This window comes from Hemiscyllium ocellatum, chromosome 9, assembly GCF_020745735.1.
Source record: "Hemiscyllium ocellatum isolate sHemOce1 chromosome 9, sHemOce1.pat.X.cur, whole genome shotgun sequence".
Classification (NCBI taxonomy): domain Eukaryota; kingdom Metazoa; phylum Chordata; class Chondrichthyes; order Orectolobiformes; family Hemiscylliidae; genus Hemiscyllium; species Hemiscyllium ocellatum.
The window spans coordinates 31,651,502-31,665,337 of record NC_083409.1 but is presented as its reverse complement, the minus strand read 5'-3'; the positions used below and the strand labels follow the sequence as shown (position 1 = coordinate 31,665,337).

General features: G+C 39.8%; 1 protein-coding gene across 1 annotated transcript in view; it reads left to right on the top strand.

The window, feature by feature from the left end:
* The window catches only part of astn1 (astrotactin 1), a 2,216,244-nt gene that overhangs the window by 1,702,778 nt on the left and 499,630 nt on the right, over positions 1–13,836 (top strand). Inside the window, exon 14 of the mRNA XM_060829548.1 lies at positions 9,470–9,597. Coding sequence (XP_060685531.1) covers positions 9,470–9,597 — 128 coding nt within the window. The remainder of the gene's footprint in view (positions 1–9,469; positions 9,598–13,836) is intronic.

Here is a 13,836-nt window from a genome sequence, read left to right as displayed (position 1 = left end):
TTTGTACAACCCAGTCAAACACCGGCATCTCCAAATCATGGATTTTATGGCCATGCTTGAGAGTGAATAGTGACTGCATGTGCACAGTGAAAATATGAAAATCTAGAGGTTGCCATCTAAGTTGCACTACTCTATCAGAAGTTTTCTGCAGGAATATCTCCACTTAGAGGCTGGAGAAATACATTAAAAGTAAATAAAGGCATGATATTTAAGTACTTTTAAAACTACAAATCAGACCAGAAAAGGATTAGGACCTTTAATGGCATGATTAGTCTTAAATATAGTCAAGGAACCTCTGGCACTGAAAATTCAACCTTTTCAAGTTTGGAATTTCATTCCTTCAGTTTTTATATTGGAGGTTTTGTTGTTGGTAGACTCTTTTTTTTAAAAAAAGCCAACCTTTCTCTTTTCTATAGTCACTCCATCTTTCTTTCCTTAGTATCATTTTGCTTTAGCTACATGATTTAGCACTGATTTTTACTTTTTTAAGAGGTGGGGACAGTAAGTTCATTTGGTTAGATGGCTATCATGCAGTTCCAAGCAATGTCAACAATGTGGTGGCCAATTCCTTTTAAATTGTGATAGGCCCAGAATTGATGTCCTCACTCTACCCCGAGAGTGGAAGGCAATGGCAACTAACTATAGACAAAACCTGCAAAGAAAACAGCTGAGGGTGAAGCATTTGCAGAGAAGAGGCTGAAGACCTGCCTTCAGACAAAGCACACTTATCAAATGCAATTTTGAAGAAGATTGTAGCTAAGGTTGTGGTTCAGGATGTAAGTTTGCTCGCTGAGCTGGTAGATTTGTTCTCAGTTGTTAAATCACCATGCTAGGTGACATCATCAGTGAGTCTCCAATGAAGTGCTGGTGTTCTGTCGCGGTTGCTATTTATGTGTCTGTTGTGGTGGGTGATTTCACTTCTGGTTCTTTTTCTGGGAGGTTGGTAAATGGGGTTCAAATCAATGTGTTTGTTATTAACACTCTTGCTCTAATAGGGTAGAAGAATGAGTTATGAAGCAGCAAAATGATGCTGTAGCACAGTGGCGTCCATGTTGTAATGCAGCAGGGAATAAAGGAGCAAATGCCTTACATTTATACTACAGCTTGCATGACCACAGGATGCACCACAATACTTTACAAGTCTGAAAATGCTTTTTGATGTGTTGTAACACTTGTAATTAAGGAAATGTGGCAATCAGTTTGTGTCCAGCAGTCTCTCAGGCCCAGCAGTATGACAATGACCAAATAATCTGTTTGTGACATTGAGTTATTAATATCAGCCAGGATAAAGTCACATAGTGGCACTAACGTAAAGTCCCTTGACAAAATTGGAAAATTAACTGTAATGTCATGCAGAATATCCTAGAATTCCAATGTGGAATGCTATGAGGGTGCTTCCATCATTCACTTTTTTTGAACACCCATGTTTAAGATTGAAAATTCATTGTGAAGATTGGTTCATTTGAAAGATTGAGAGATGCTGAGACTTCAAGGTTACTGGAAAAACACTTCAAAATTTTTCCAATAAAGTACATTTATTGAAAGAGACAATTATGCAGACAAAAAGCCGGATCATTATTCACTACAGAATTGCTTACACAAATAGAAATTGTTGGAGAAACTCAGCAGGTCTGGCAGCATCTCACAGGCAGGTTTCTTAAAGCTCGACACGAAGGAGATTAATACAGTGCAACGTACCAAGCAGGTGGGGAAAGGATCAGCTCAACACTGTCGATACATCATTCTGAGGAAATCTGAGGAAATGTTTGAACATCTGGTTGAAGCACGTATAAAATTGTAATGTAAAGAAGTGGATGTGGAGATCCAGTCGATAAGAACATTGCAGGCGAATGAGCAAGCTGTCAAAATGCCGATAAAGTGAGATTTCAGTGACAAAAATGGGAAGATGAATAATTCGAGGGCAACACAATGGCAATTGACCTTCACAATATGGTGATTCCTCCTTTAATACGTAGGTCTGGGGGACATTTTAGTTAGAGGCAACAGGAAACTGCTCTGTAGTAATTCTATGAAAGGTGATGTAATGTGATCAACATCAGTTTTATTACCAGTAACTTATGCTCTTAATGCAAATGGATTTGTAAAGAGTAGTGTTCTTTGCATGATCAGTGTGACGCAAAGTTAATGAGAGGAGCTGTCCTTCTCTTTTGCGTTTACCTCACAGCACTGCAATCAAAGACCAAATGACAAGATGACAATACAAGTGAAGAGGTCACAAAAAGCCACCGCAGGAGCAGAAGACAGTTTCTTCCACATTGCCATCAATGTGATGATAAATATTAATGAATATCCACAAATCCAGTGAATATCAGGAACTAGAATGTCACTTGCATGAGTTAAAACACTGTCCAATTTAACACTATCCCTTAACACCTGCCAAACTATATCAGGGAATTTCCATAACTTAAAACCTAATGTTATGACTTCTCACCAACTACATATGCATGAGTGTTATTGCTTCATAGCTCTATCCAGCAGTGCATGCTAGGTACATTAGCACCTGCGTAAAACAATTCTGCACCATCAGGACCCTGGAAATATTTTGCCAATAGTACTGAAGACTTTGCTCCAGAATGTGCTGCTCACCTAGCTGAGCTGCTCTAGTATAGCGACAACACTCACATCTACCTGACAGTGTGGAAAATTGAGTAAAAAATGAGGTCTGCAGATGCTGGAGATCACAGCTGCAAATGTGTTGCTGGTCAAAGCACAGCAGGCCAGGCAGCATCTCAGGAATAGAGAATTCGACGATGAAGGGCTTATGCTCGAAACGTCGAATTCTCTATTCCTGAGATGCTGCCTGGCCTGCTGTGCTTTGACCAGCAACACATTTGCAGTGTGGAAAATTGTCCCAGTTGTAACCTGTTCACTAAAAAGCAGGACAAATCCAATCCAGCCATCTACTACCTGATTATTCAGTTATCAATCATCAACAAGATGACTGGTATAAGATCTCTCAAAAGGTTGAAAAGAAGCTACAAAATATAAGGTGTAATTGGTAGTGCTAGCAAGCAGCATTTGTCCAGTAGGAACTTTCTCAGTGTCAGATGCTCATTGTCAGTTCCACCTGGACCATTCAGCTCCTGACTTCATCACAGACCTGGTGCAAAATGGTACATAAAAGCTAAAGTCCAGAGATGACTACTGTTGACATCAAGGCAGCATTTGAACAAGTATGGCCTCAAGGTGCCTGAGCAAAACTATAGTTAGTAGCAATCAGGGGCAAAACTCTTTTTTGATTGGAGTCATACCTTGCGCAAAGGAAAATGTTTATGGTTGTTGGAGGTCAGTTATCTCAGCCCCAGGAAATCAGTGCCTGAGTTCCTCAGGTTGGTGTCCTTAACCTAACCCAACTTCAGATACTTCATTGATCATCTCCTTCACACAAAGGTCAGGATGGTCAATAAATGATAACAAATCTTCAAGAACTGTTAGACACAGTAGCAGCTCATATAGTTTTATTGAAGGACCCAGGCAACACCCAGGCATCATCTGATAATTGGCAAGTTTATTGATACAAATATCAGGCAATGACTATCTCCAACACGAGAGAATCTCACCATCTCCTCATGACATTCAATGAACCAATACTCCGAGACTGCAGGAGCTCAAGAAAGCAACTTACTACAACCTCCTCAAGATAAATTAATGACAGGAAGCTAAAGATGATCCAACCAGTGAAATCCAAATCCCAGGATTGATTAAAACTCATCAACAATTCTTCGGGTAATTTGACTATTTGAATTGGTTGGCTTACGGCACAATTTATTTTGCATGGCTTGCTGTTTTCGCACTTGCCAATTTCTGCCTTTACAGGCCATTTTTTAAAAAAACACTTGGGGGAGTGAAAACCTCCATTGACAAAATACCAATGTATTGACAAGGTATTCTTGTTTTAACATCTAGACAGAGCAGGAACCGACAGCTGCTCGGATGTCTAAATGTGAATGACCAATTCAGAAAAGAGAAAAAAAAATTATATTCAGAATTGGTACACTTAATCCCCAGCTGCTGGACTCATTCACACGGTTTATTTGCAGCACTATCTTATGAAAATGGATCGGAAAATAGGAACAAGCAGTACATTTTCACTGACAGTGAATACAGAACTGCTGAGCTGCGACAGAGAAAGCTTATGAGACCAAAATGATATACACTGTCTCTTTTGTATTTATTCATATTGTTCAGATAGTTTTCAATGCTTGGATATTCTGCAGAACAAGAATAATTGCAAATGAGGAGAATAGCTTAAATATTTCACCATGTTGTAAAGAGGTCAAGCAATATGTGTAGAAAACATCATTGTCACAATAGATATGATCCTTGGTTTACATTTTGGTTTTGGGCAATTGGGAATCTGAGACATTACCACAATTTCAGGGTCTCCAAATAAACCTAATGAGAAATTTAGTTGAGTTGTTGCTTGTCCAAGAATAAAGTCAGTGTTGTCTGTCCGCCTGTAGAGATTTATTCTGTTTGCCCAAATCTAAAGAGTTAAGCCTGGATTGTCCAGAGGGAAGTCATCAGAAGTTAGATGCTGCTGGGTTTTTGTCCAGCCAAAGCTGGGCAGCTGGCCACAGTGCCAAATATTAATTATTGTCTTGCTATGTGGTTGGTCAACTGCTAAATATGTTGATGTTCAAGATGTTGTGCAGCTATGTGGGAGTACTTCTAGTGACAGGTCAGTACTTTGGAGGCTTCAGGCTGACTGAGTTATCATGAACCACACCTTTAAAATGTTGATTAGATGCTTGATGCTAAAAACATTGAGTCACTAAACATATCACACAGGTTGAGATCCAAGCTCACACCTCACCATCTGAAATATGTTCGTCCTCAGGAGGTTTACCCCAAGCAAGATACAGACATAGAATGTTCATAGAATCCCTACATGTGGAAACAGGCTCTTGGGCCCAACAAGTCCACACTAACCCTCTGAAGAGTAACCCAACCTGACCCATTCCCCTCCCTATTATCCTAGGTTTGCCCCTAACTAATGCACCTAACTTACACATCCCTGAACACCATAGGTAATTTAGCTTGGCCAATTCATCTAATCTTGTGGGAGGAAACTAGAGCACCCAGAAGAAACCCATACAGACACAGGGAGAATGTGCAAACTCCACACAGACAGTTGCCCAAGGCAGAAATCGAACTCAGGTCCCTGATGCTGTGAAGCAGCAATGCTAACCACTGGGCCACCATGCTGTCCAGTATTTTGGATCAGTATGTTCAGATGTGTTAATGACATACCTCTGGGGTGGGTGGGATTTTAACCCACATCTTTGAATCTCAAGATAGGAACAGTCCAAAGATGTGCGGGTCAGGTGAATAGACCATGCTAAATTGTCCATAGTGCTAGGTAAGGGGTATATGTAGGGGTATGGATAGGTTGCGCTTCGGCGGGTCGGTGTGGACTTGTTGGGCCGAAGGGCCTGTTTCCACACTGTAAGTAATCTAATCTAATCACACCACAATCACAAGAGTCGTCATCCCAAGGAGGCTAATAATTTTCTGGTTGTTTAACCCATTGGAACACTGAATCCTTGTTCAATTAATAGTGGGTATTAGACTGTCTCGCTAACAGCCTAGTGAGCAGCTCTGTTTAGTCCAAAGTTCATTGCCATCATCCAACTGCCCTTAACATAAATAACCATGCATCACTGAATGTTCTTTCCACCAGCAGATGATAACAGAGTAAAGTGGTTAGCTGCCTGCCACTGCATCATTGGAAATGAACATGTTCTTATGCCTGGGTTCCAGGGAGTGCCTTCATACAGCTATTGCATCAAGCCTCCTACTACTTTTCACTTCGTCATAGAGTCTTACAGCACAGAAACCAATCCTTCAGTCCAAACTTGTCTGTGCCAACCAGGTATCCTAAACCGAACTAGCCCTGTTTGCCAGTATTTGACCCATATCTCTCAAAACCTTTCCAATTCATGTATCTGTCCAAGTGTCTCTAAAATGCTGCAGTTATACCTGCTCTACCACTTCCTCAGGCAGCTCATTCCATACGTGCACCATCCTCTGTGTGAAAAAGATTTCCCCTCAGGTCCCTTAGCCAATGGAGGCATTTTTCAGCATCCTGGAAGGACCCATACCAGGCAAGAGTTTCACTGCTGTGTTATACATCTATAATTCCAATGTTGTCTACCAATCTGATTAGGCAGGGTTCCTCTGAGAGTGAATTTAGTGAAGAAGCCCATCTAATCTGTGGCTGATTTCATTGTGCGGGATCGTGTTCACATAACGATCGAAATTAGTGAGTGGTAAAAATGACCTCTTTATTCAGTAGCACAATTCAAAGAGGCAATAGAATCCACAAGTACAATTCTTATGGTAGCCTCTTTCTACGTAGCTCTTTACATACATTAGAATTATATCATTGTGGTGTTACATAATTTTATCTGTTGTGCACAGACGTTCGTAAACAAGAGATTGTTTCGACATTTGCTAAGTACTGGCTGCTACTCCTGATAGGACAGACAGTCTTCATCCTGTCTGCATGCATAATTTAGAGGGGTTAGTCCTTTTACCTTTTCAGTTAGTAAATGTTAGTAAAAGTACTGGATCTATATGCCCTAAAAAAAAGTTAGAAATTAAGCATTTACTTCCTAGAATAAAGGATATTAAACTGATTACCGTAGCTGGGTTGTGAGATTTGGTTACTATTTGCCGGTGGGAGTTTCATTCATTCATGCAGTTTCATGGAATCACTGTTCTGACAGTAAAGGGGTTAGTGGCCCTGTTTAATGTATATAAGAAGTACATACTAATTGGGGAACCTGTTTAATGTAATCTATTCAGGTCCCAAGAGATGGTTAGTAAGGGCTGATTAATATTATGATCTTTCCATAGCTTCGGGTGGGTTGTGGCGACACAGTGGCAGTAGGGGTATTGTTTCTGAATAGCTTAGTCGTCTTTGACATTTATTCAGAGGTAACTTTTGATGTAAATAGATCTGATAAGGGTTGAAGGTGTGAAGGAGGAGTAATGGGTTTGGAATTAATGTTTTAATTTAGTCTATCTTGCAATAGTAAAATGCACTGCAAAAATTTGGTTTTCTGAATGAATGAAAATGCATCACAGTAAACAATGGACTTATAAAGGGTTATGAATGAATGGGAATGCAGTATTAACGAATATGGCAAGCTAGTGCATGAGTTAGTAAAGGCATCCATAAATACAATATGTCACAACTGTGCCAAAGAATTCAGATTAGATTTGTATTAACTGGAGTCATTGATTCCACTTCCTGCCTTTTCACATAAATCTCCCTTGAAGTGTGATGATAAATGCCGTGGATGGAACAGACAGATCAAACATTCCATTGCCTGCTGGGCCGATCAGATGGGTGAATGAATTTTGTTATTGGGTGGGATATAGACAAGGGAGTTTTGGAGAAGTTGTAATTTTTGGGAGGTAAAGGATGGGAGGCTGATTAAGAAAAGTTCACAATCCTTGAATTCAGTGATACTAAAGATATAGATAGTTTGGATCCAATGATATTCTGTGGAAACATTCAAGTTCAGAAGACTATACAAAGGAAGCTTAAGGGATATTTCTGGTACCATATGACTGAGTTATGGTAGTAGAAACTAGAGAGAAGCCTTTATGCAATTACTTATAACAGTAAATTAATCTAAGTTAAATAGTGTTTGCGGATGACACAAAGCTTGTTGGGAATATGTATTGTGTGGAAGATGTTAAGTGGCTTCAGGAGGATTTCACCAGATTTAGTGAATGAATAAGAAATGGCAGATGGAATATAATGTGAGAAAATATGAGTTTATACACATTGGTAGGAGAAATAGATGTGCAGATTATTTCTTAAGAGGGTGGAAAGTCTAAATGTCTAAAGAGACATAGTGTCTTTGTTGCTAAGTCACTGAAGGCTAACATGCAGGTGCAGTGAGCTATTAGGAATGCCAATGGAATGTTAGCCTTTGGTACAAGAGGATTTGAATCCAGAATAGTGAAGTCTTGCTTCAATTGTACAAAGCTTGGTTTGGCTTCACCTGGAGTAATGTGTGCTGTTCAGGAGTCTTTATCTCAGCAAAGATCTTACTGCCATGGAGGTAGTGCAATCAAGGTTCACTAGACATGTTCTCAGGCTGGTAGAACTGTCCAGTGGAGAGAGATTGAGCATCTAGGCCAGCGGTCCCGAGATATTTTGAAGAATGAGATGCAATTACATTGAGACTTACAAAATACTGAAAGGAGTAGACAGGGTAAATTCAGGTAATGTATTTCCCCTGCTTGAGGAGTCTACAACCTGGGTGGCACAATTTAAAAATAAGGAGGATGCCACTTAGGCCTGAGATTATGAGAAATGATTTAACTCCAGAGTGCTGTTAACCTTTGGTTCTCTCTACCACAGAAGGCTATGGAAGCTCAGACTTTGTAATATGTTTTAGGAAAAGAGAGATGATCAATGACTTCTGATTATCAATGGCATACGAGCTGAGGGGGATGAGAACTTAAAATTACAGCTGTATCAAGAAAATACCCTGGAAAACTTTACATTCAATTTTACTTATACATGCTTTTATCCTGAATTAAAAGCGAGACTCTTGGCAAGTTTATCACTTGCAATTTGTCACTTCTTTGGACTTCATGGAAGAGCGTGGAGATTAGGTGTCCTGAATGCTGGAATCTAATGCCCAAATCAGCTTTTCCTCAAGATGGTACAAAATTCAAACTTTTTATTTAGAAAGCCTGCAGTTTATAAAAGCATGTCATAAAGATTTGTGAATGCAGAGCTATCCAGATGAATTATGGTACAATTTTATGCCAACACACAAGAACACTGATAAACCAATTCAGTGTCAATTTTAGAAAGTCTTTATGCAAGATTAGAGTACAGGCAGCAATTTTTTTAGATTAGACTTACAGTGTGGAAACAGGCCCTTCGGCCCAACAAGTCCACACCGACCCGCCGAAGCGTAACCCACCCATACCCCTACATTACCCCTTACCTAACACTATGGGCAATTTAGCATGGCCAATTCACCTGACCCGCACATCTTTGTGACAATTCTAACCCATCAGCAAAATACATGCTAGATTATAAGATTACAATAAACTGTGTGCCACTTGCCAGCTTGGACCTAGCAGTTTTAAAATAATGCTAAGGACCTTCAGGAGCAGCTAGAAATTAAGACTGGGGCAAGAAAGTGGGTGAGTTAGGATGGAGCAAGGGGGTTTTGCTGATCCGTAGGAACCAAGTATTGCTCTGAAGTTGCCAAATTCCACCTACTGTCTCCTGCTCCATAAAAAATGCAAAATATTATTAATTGTGCTCTTCAAACAAAAAGGAAGTGAGGATGCGGTGTCTGTCTTAATAGGTAAATTAGTCAATATTTCTCGATTGTGCAGTGATAATATCCAACAAACTGTTTTCATCATGGGCTGTTTTCTCTCTCTCTCTCTCTCACTCCTTCAGACAGAAGAATGTGATGAATGGTATACCACAGCAGCTGCCAGATGGAATGGTTGTATCAGCTCTACCCAGTGAAAGCCATTGTCAGGAATTGCTGTCTGAACCCATTCCGGATCCAGATTACCTCACAGGTTAGGCTGAACTTGCAGTTTTGACTTTTTTTGTGTGTGCTTAATGGGAAAACAATTAGACCCTGGATCAATCAATCTTTGATCTCTTTGAAGCATAATTGGTGGCCCCTCCTCATTAAGCAGGACTATATGCTTTTCCTGCACAAAATGACGTGTTCAAATGAGTTAATTTTGCAATCTGGAGATAAATGGCTGGAATTACATATGTTTAATGGAGGAAAACATGACCATTTAAGCTGCTAATCACCTCATTTAAGTAGGTTTGTCACTGAACTGAGCAATGATATGCCTTATATACACCAATATTAAGTCTTTTGTGGTGGAGTGGTAGTGTCCCTGCCTGCAGGCTTGGGTTTCAAGTCCCACCTGCTCCACAGCTGCATCAGTAATACGGCTGAACAGGACACTTAGCAAAGGAGTGCGGATCTAAAGGCCAATTTGCAGAAATTGACATTCTTAATGGCAACATCAAATATAAAAGGCTCAGGCAGGTAATTTTAACCTTAAAACAAGGAAATTTCAAACCAATGAACTGTCCAGGTGACGGATGCTCGTCTTTTTTGCTGAAGGATAAACCATTCAACGATAATCTTCAGACTTCTAGTGATTTTAAAGTTCACACAACACTCATTTTCTTATGGAGTCATGTTGTGTGCTCAATTTTGCTTGTCAGACCTGTCCAAATTAACACCATTAAGCCACAGAGTGGACAAATGGATAGACAAGACAATAAACTAATTTGACTATAGAATAACCATTAATTTATTGTTTAGTTACCTGAGTATTTCTTTCAAATCCACAGTTATGATCAGGAACTAGGGTTATTTAGTGTTGACCATTCTGAAGATAAATGGCTGCCATTGAGGCGCTTGCAGATCAAATGCACAAAATCCACAAACTTTCCCAAAAATCGGGGACCTGTCTGCAAGGAATGTGGGAGTAAGAATTGGCTATTCGGCCTTTCAAACCTGCTTAACCAACCAATAAGATGATGGCTGACCTGTGACTTTATCTAACTAACGTGGATCACCCTCGCTGAACAAACAATTAGCCGTTTTAGCTTAAAAAGGTTTCAGTTGATCCAAAATCTCTTTATGAGGGAGAAGCTTTCAGATTTTCATAATCTTTTGTACAAGGAAGTCTATTTGACATTACTCCTGAAAAACTTAACTTCAGTTCTGGACATTTGTAATCAAACTGCAGACAGGGTATAACACACCTCTGGAGCAACAGAACTCAAAACCCAAGTCTCTTGGCTCAGAGGCAGGAGCAATACTACTGTGCCACTCATCTCAATTTAACTATAGAGTTGCATCCGTTTGTACTGGGCAATCACACCAGGAAAAAAAAGTTTCTACCTACTTTGTGTCAAATCCTTTAATACTCTTAAACATCTGAAGTAGACCATTCTTTAAGAGTGAAGTGGTAAAATTTCTGTCTCTGGGCATGCATTTGAAAGAACTAAAGCATCATTGATACAACATGTCTTCAAAATTCAAATTAGTGTCATTCTGAGGATTTTTTGCTGTACTCAATCACATAGTGTAGTGAAATGTCCAACCAGTACTCAAGCCAAAAGAAACTACCTTTATATACGCTTTCAGGATGGCCTGGTTCAAAAATTGAACATTGAATCCTGGGTGGTCCTCAATTTGCTATTTGGCTATTCTTCAGTATCTCCAATACTCCATTACTCGTGGGGACCTGAGCCTCTGAACTGTTCAAAGAAACGTGTGGTTTTGCAGCTCAAGAATATCCCTTCACATGTTGATATGAGGGCATCCCAAGCTTGATCAAAGAGAGTAGATTTTAATAACGGTCACAGTCAAAACTTGTATTTACATGCCTTTCATGTAACGTGATAAAATGTTACAAGGCACTTTACGTGGCAAGGTTATCAACCAAAATTGGCACCATTCCTCTCCCAAAGATGGCAGTCAGAGATAGGTTTTAAGAAAGCAACAAGGGAGCATTTTTGAGGGGGAAAGGATAGGCAAGCAGAAGGTTGAGGAGTGAAATCAACAGTTCAAAACTTGGTAAGTTGAAGGCATAGTTATCAATGACAAATTGATCAAAATCAGAGCTGTTGCTGAGATCGGAAGCTTTGGAGTGTAAATATTTGGGCAGCGTAGTGGTTCGGTGGTTAGCACTGCTGCCTCACAATGTCAGGGAGCCGGGTTTTATTCCAGCCTCAGGTGACTGTCTGTGTGGAGCTTGCACTTTCTCCCCGTGTCTGCGGTGGTTTCTTCCAAGTGCTCCGGTTTCCTCTCACAGTTCAAAGATGTGCAAGTTAGGTGAATTCACCATTGTAAATTGCCCATAGTGTTCAGGAATGTGTAGGTAAGGTGCATTAGTCAGGGGTAAATGTTGAGTAATAGGGTAGAGGAATGGATCTAGGTGGGTTACTCTTTGCAGGGTCAGTGTGAACTTGTTGGGCCAAATGGCCTGTTTCCTCACAGCAGCGATTCTCTGATCTCAGAGCTTGAGTCAGTGTACCAGTAGAATGTGTGTTTACCAGGCAGGGGTGCATCATCTGTGCACTAACGGAGATTCTGGATGGGTTTGTGCACCGGCTGAGTATGTTTTCATTCAGGAGACTGATGGTTGATTGCTGTGTTACTGACTGAGATTTATTCAGGAAAGCAAATGTTATTTGTGAAATTTGTTATTGAATTCTTTCGCAGCAGAAAGAAATTTTCAAGTGATAAATGGACATTATTGTACAACATTGCTTGTCCAATTATGGCATGTAATTTTATTTTGAAAAACGCTGTTTTCCATCTCTATTATCTGCTTCATATATTATTCAAAATATTTGCCACTCTTTTAGCAAGAAGTACATATAACTATCTGTTTTATGGTTTATCTGTTCCCATTCATATCTGTTCTCATTTGAAATAATAATAAGGTTTTAGTTTATCTGTATTATTCTTGTTTTCTTCAGTGTTTTAAGGGCATGGTCTGATGCTTTTATTCATTCAGCAGATCAGTGGCTACTGACTCAGTCACTGCACAACATTTCTGTTTATTAAGAAGGGTAAACAGTCTTGGAAATTACAAAAAGATCTATTTATTCATGTTTGTTGAAGGTATAGTGATCATTGGCATAGCAAGTGGTGTAATGAAAGCACAGCATTGTAGAAATAATGATAGATTAAGTGAGTAGACAAAAGTATGGCAGATTGATTTCATCAGATGTGAAGTCACTGATTTTGGTCCCAAAAGTCAGAACATTATTTAACTCGTGAACAGTGGAGGTCCAAAGCACTTTAGGCATTAATCTATGAAGTTAATAAAAGGTAGTAGTCAGGTCAAAAATATAATAAAAATAAGAATATTAGCCATTACAATACAAGGGCTGGAATATAGAGGGAAGGATGTTTTACTGCAAAGTACTATACACCACATCTGCATACTGTGTACAGTTCTGAGTATTGTATTTTCTGAAGAATACTTCGGCAAGGTGCAGTGCAGCTTCGCCAGAAATTTTCCAGAGCCCCATGGAGTAGAGTTTGAGGAGAGATTACTCGATTACTCCCTGAAATAGAGGTGGATGGCTGATCTTATTGAAGCCTTTAGGACCTAGTCAGACATTGAGAATTTGTTTGAGAGAATTATTTCCCGTTGTTGGGGGAATCTCGGACAGATCTTTAAAATAAAAATCTGAACAAAGGCAAGAAGTTGGCAAAGTCTCCTTACGCAAAGAAATTGCTGTACTCCTTCTCACAAAAAGCAGTAGCCATTGGATCAATCCATCATTTTAAACCTGCGGCTGTTTGGTTTGGCTAAAATTTTGTTTACAACCTTCTGCACAGCCAGATGATAATTTGCCATCGAGTCTGTGATAAGCTTCATTTCAGAAGCCTCACTCTGTCAAATCAATGTCTGCTGCAGTTGCTACTGAGGCATAGGGCAGACTGCGAAGGTTCAGCATGTATTTACCCACTGATTTCTGAGCCCCCTTTCTCAGCGGAGTTATCCCTAGCTCCTTTCAAACATGACTGTCTCTGCAGTGTGTGCGCTTGCTGTTTGTTCAACAAGTTAATAAGTTTCCAGCTGTGCAGTAGTTTTCTTGTTTATTCAGAGGGATCAAGATTACTCACTGTGACTGGGAATTGATTTTTAACTGAAAGAGAAAATGATAATAGGGTGGTTTGTTTTGGTTCATTGATCCATTGCCAGTACCTGAGAGTTTTATCTCACAGGTCCCAGAGGGGCTCAGCTGAAATGACCCTGATC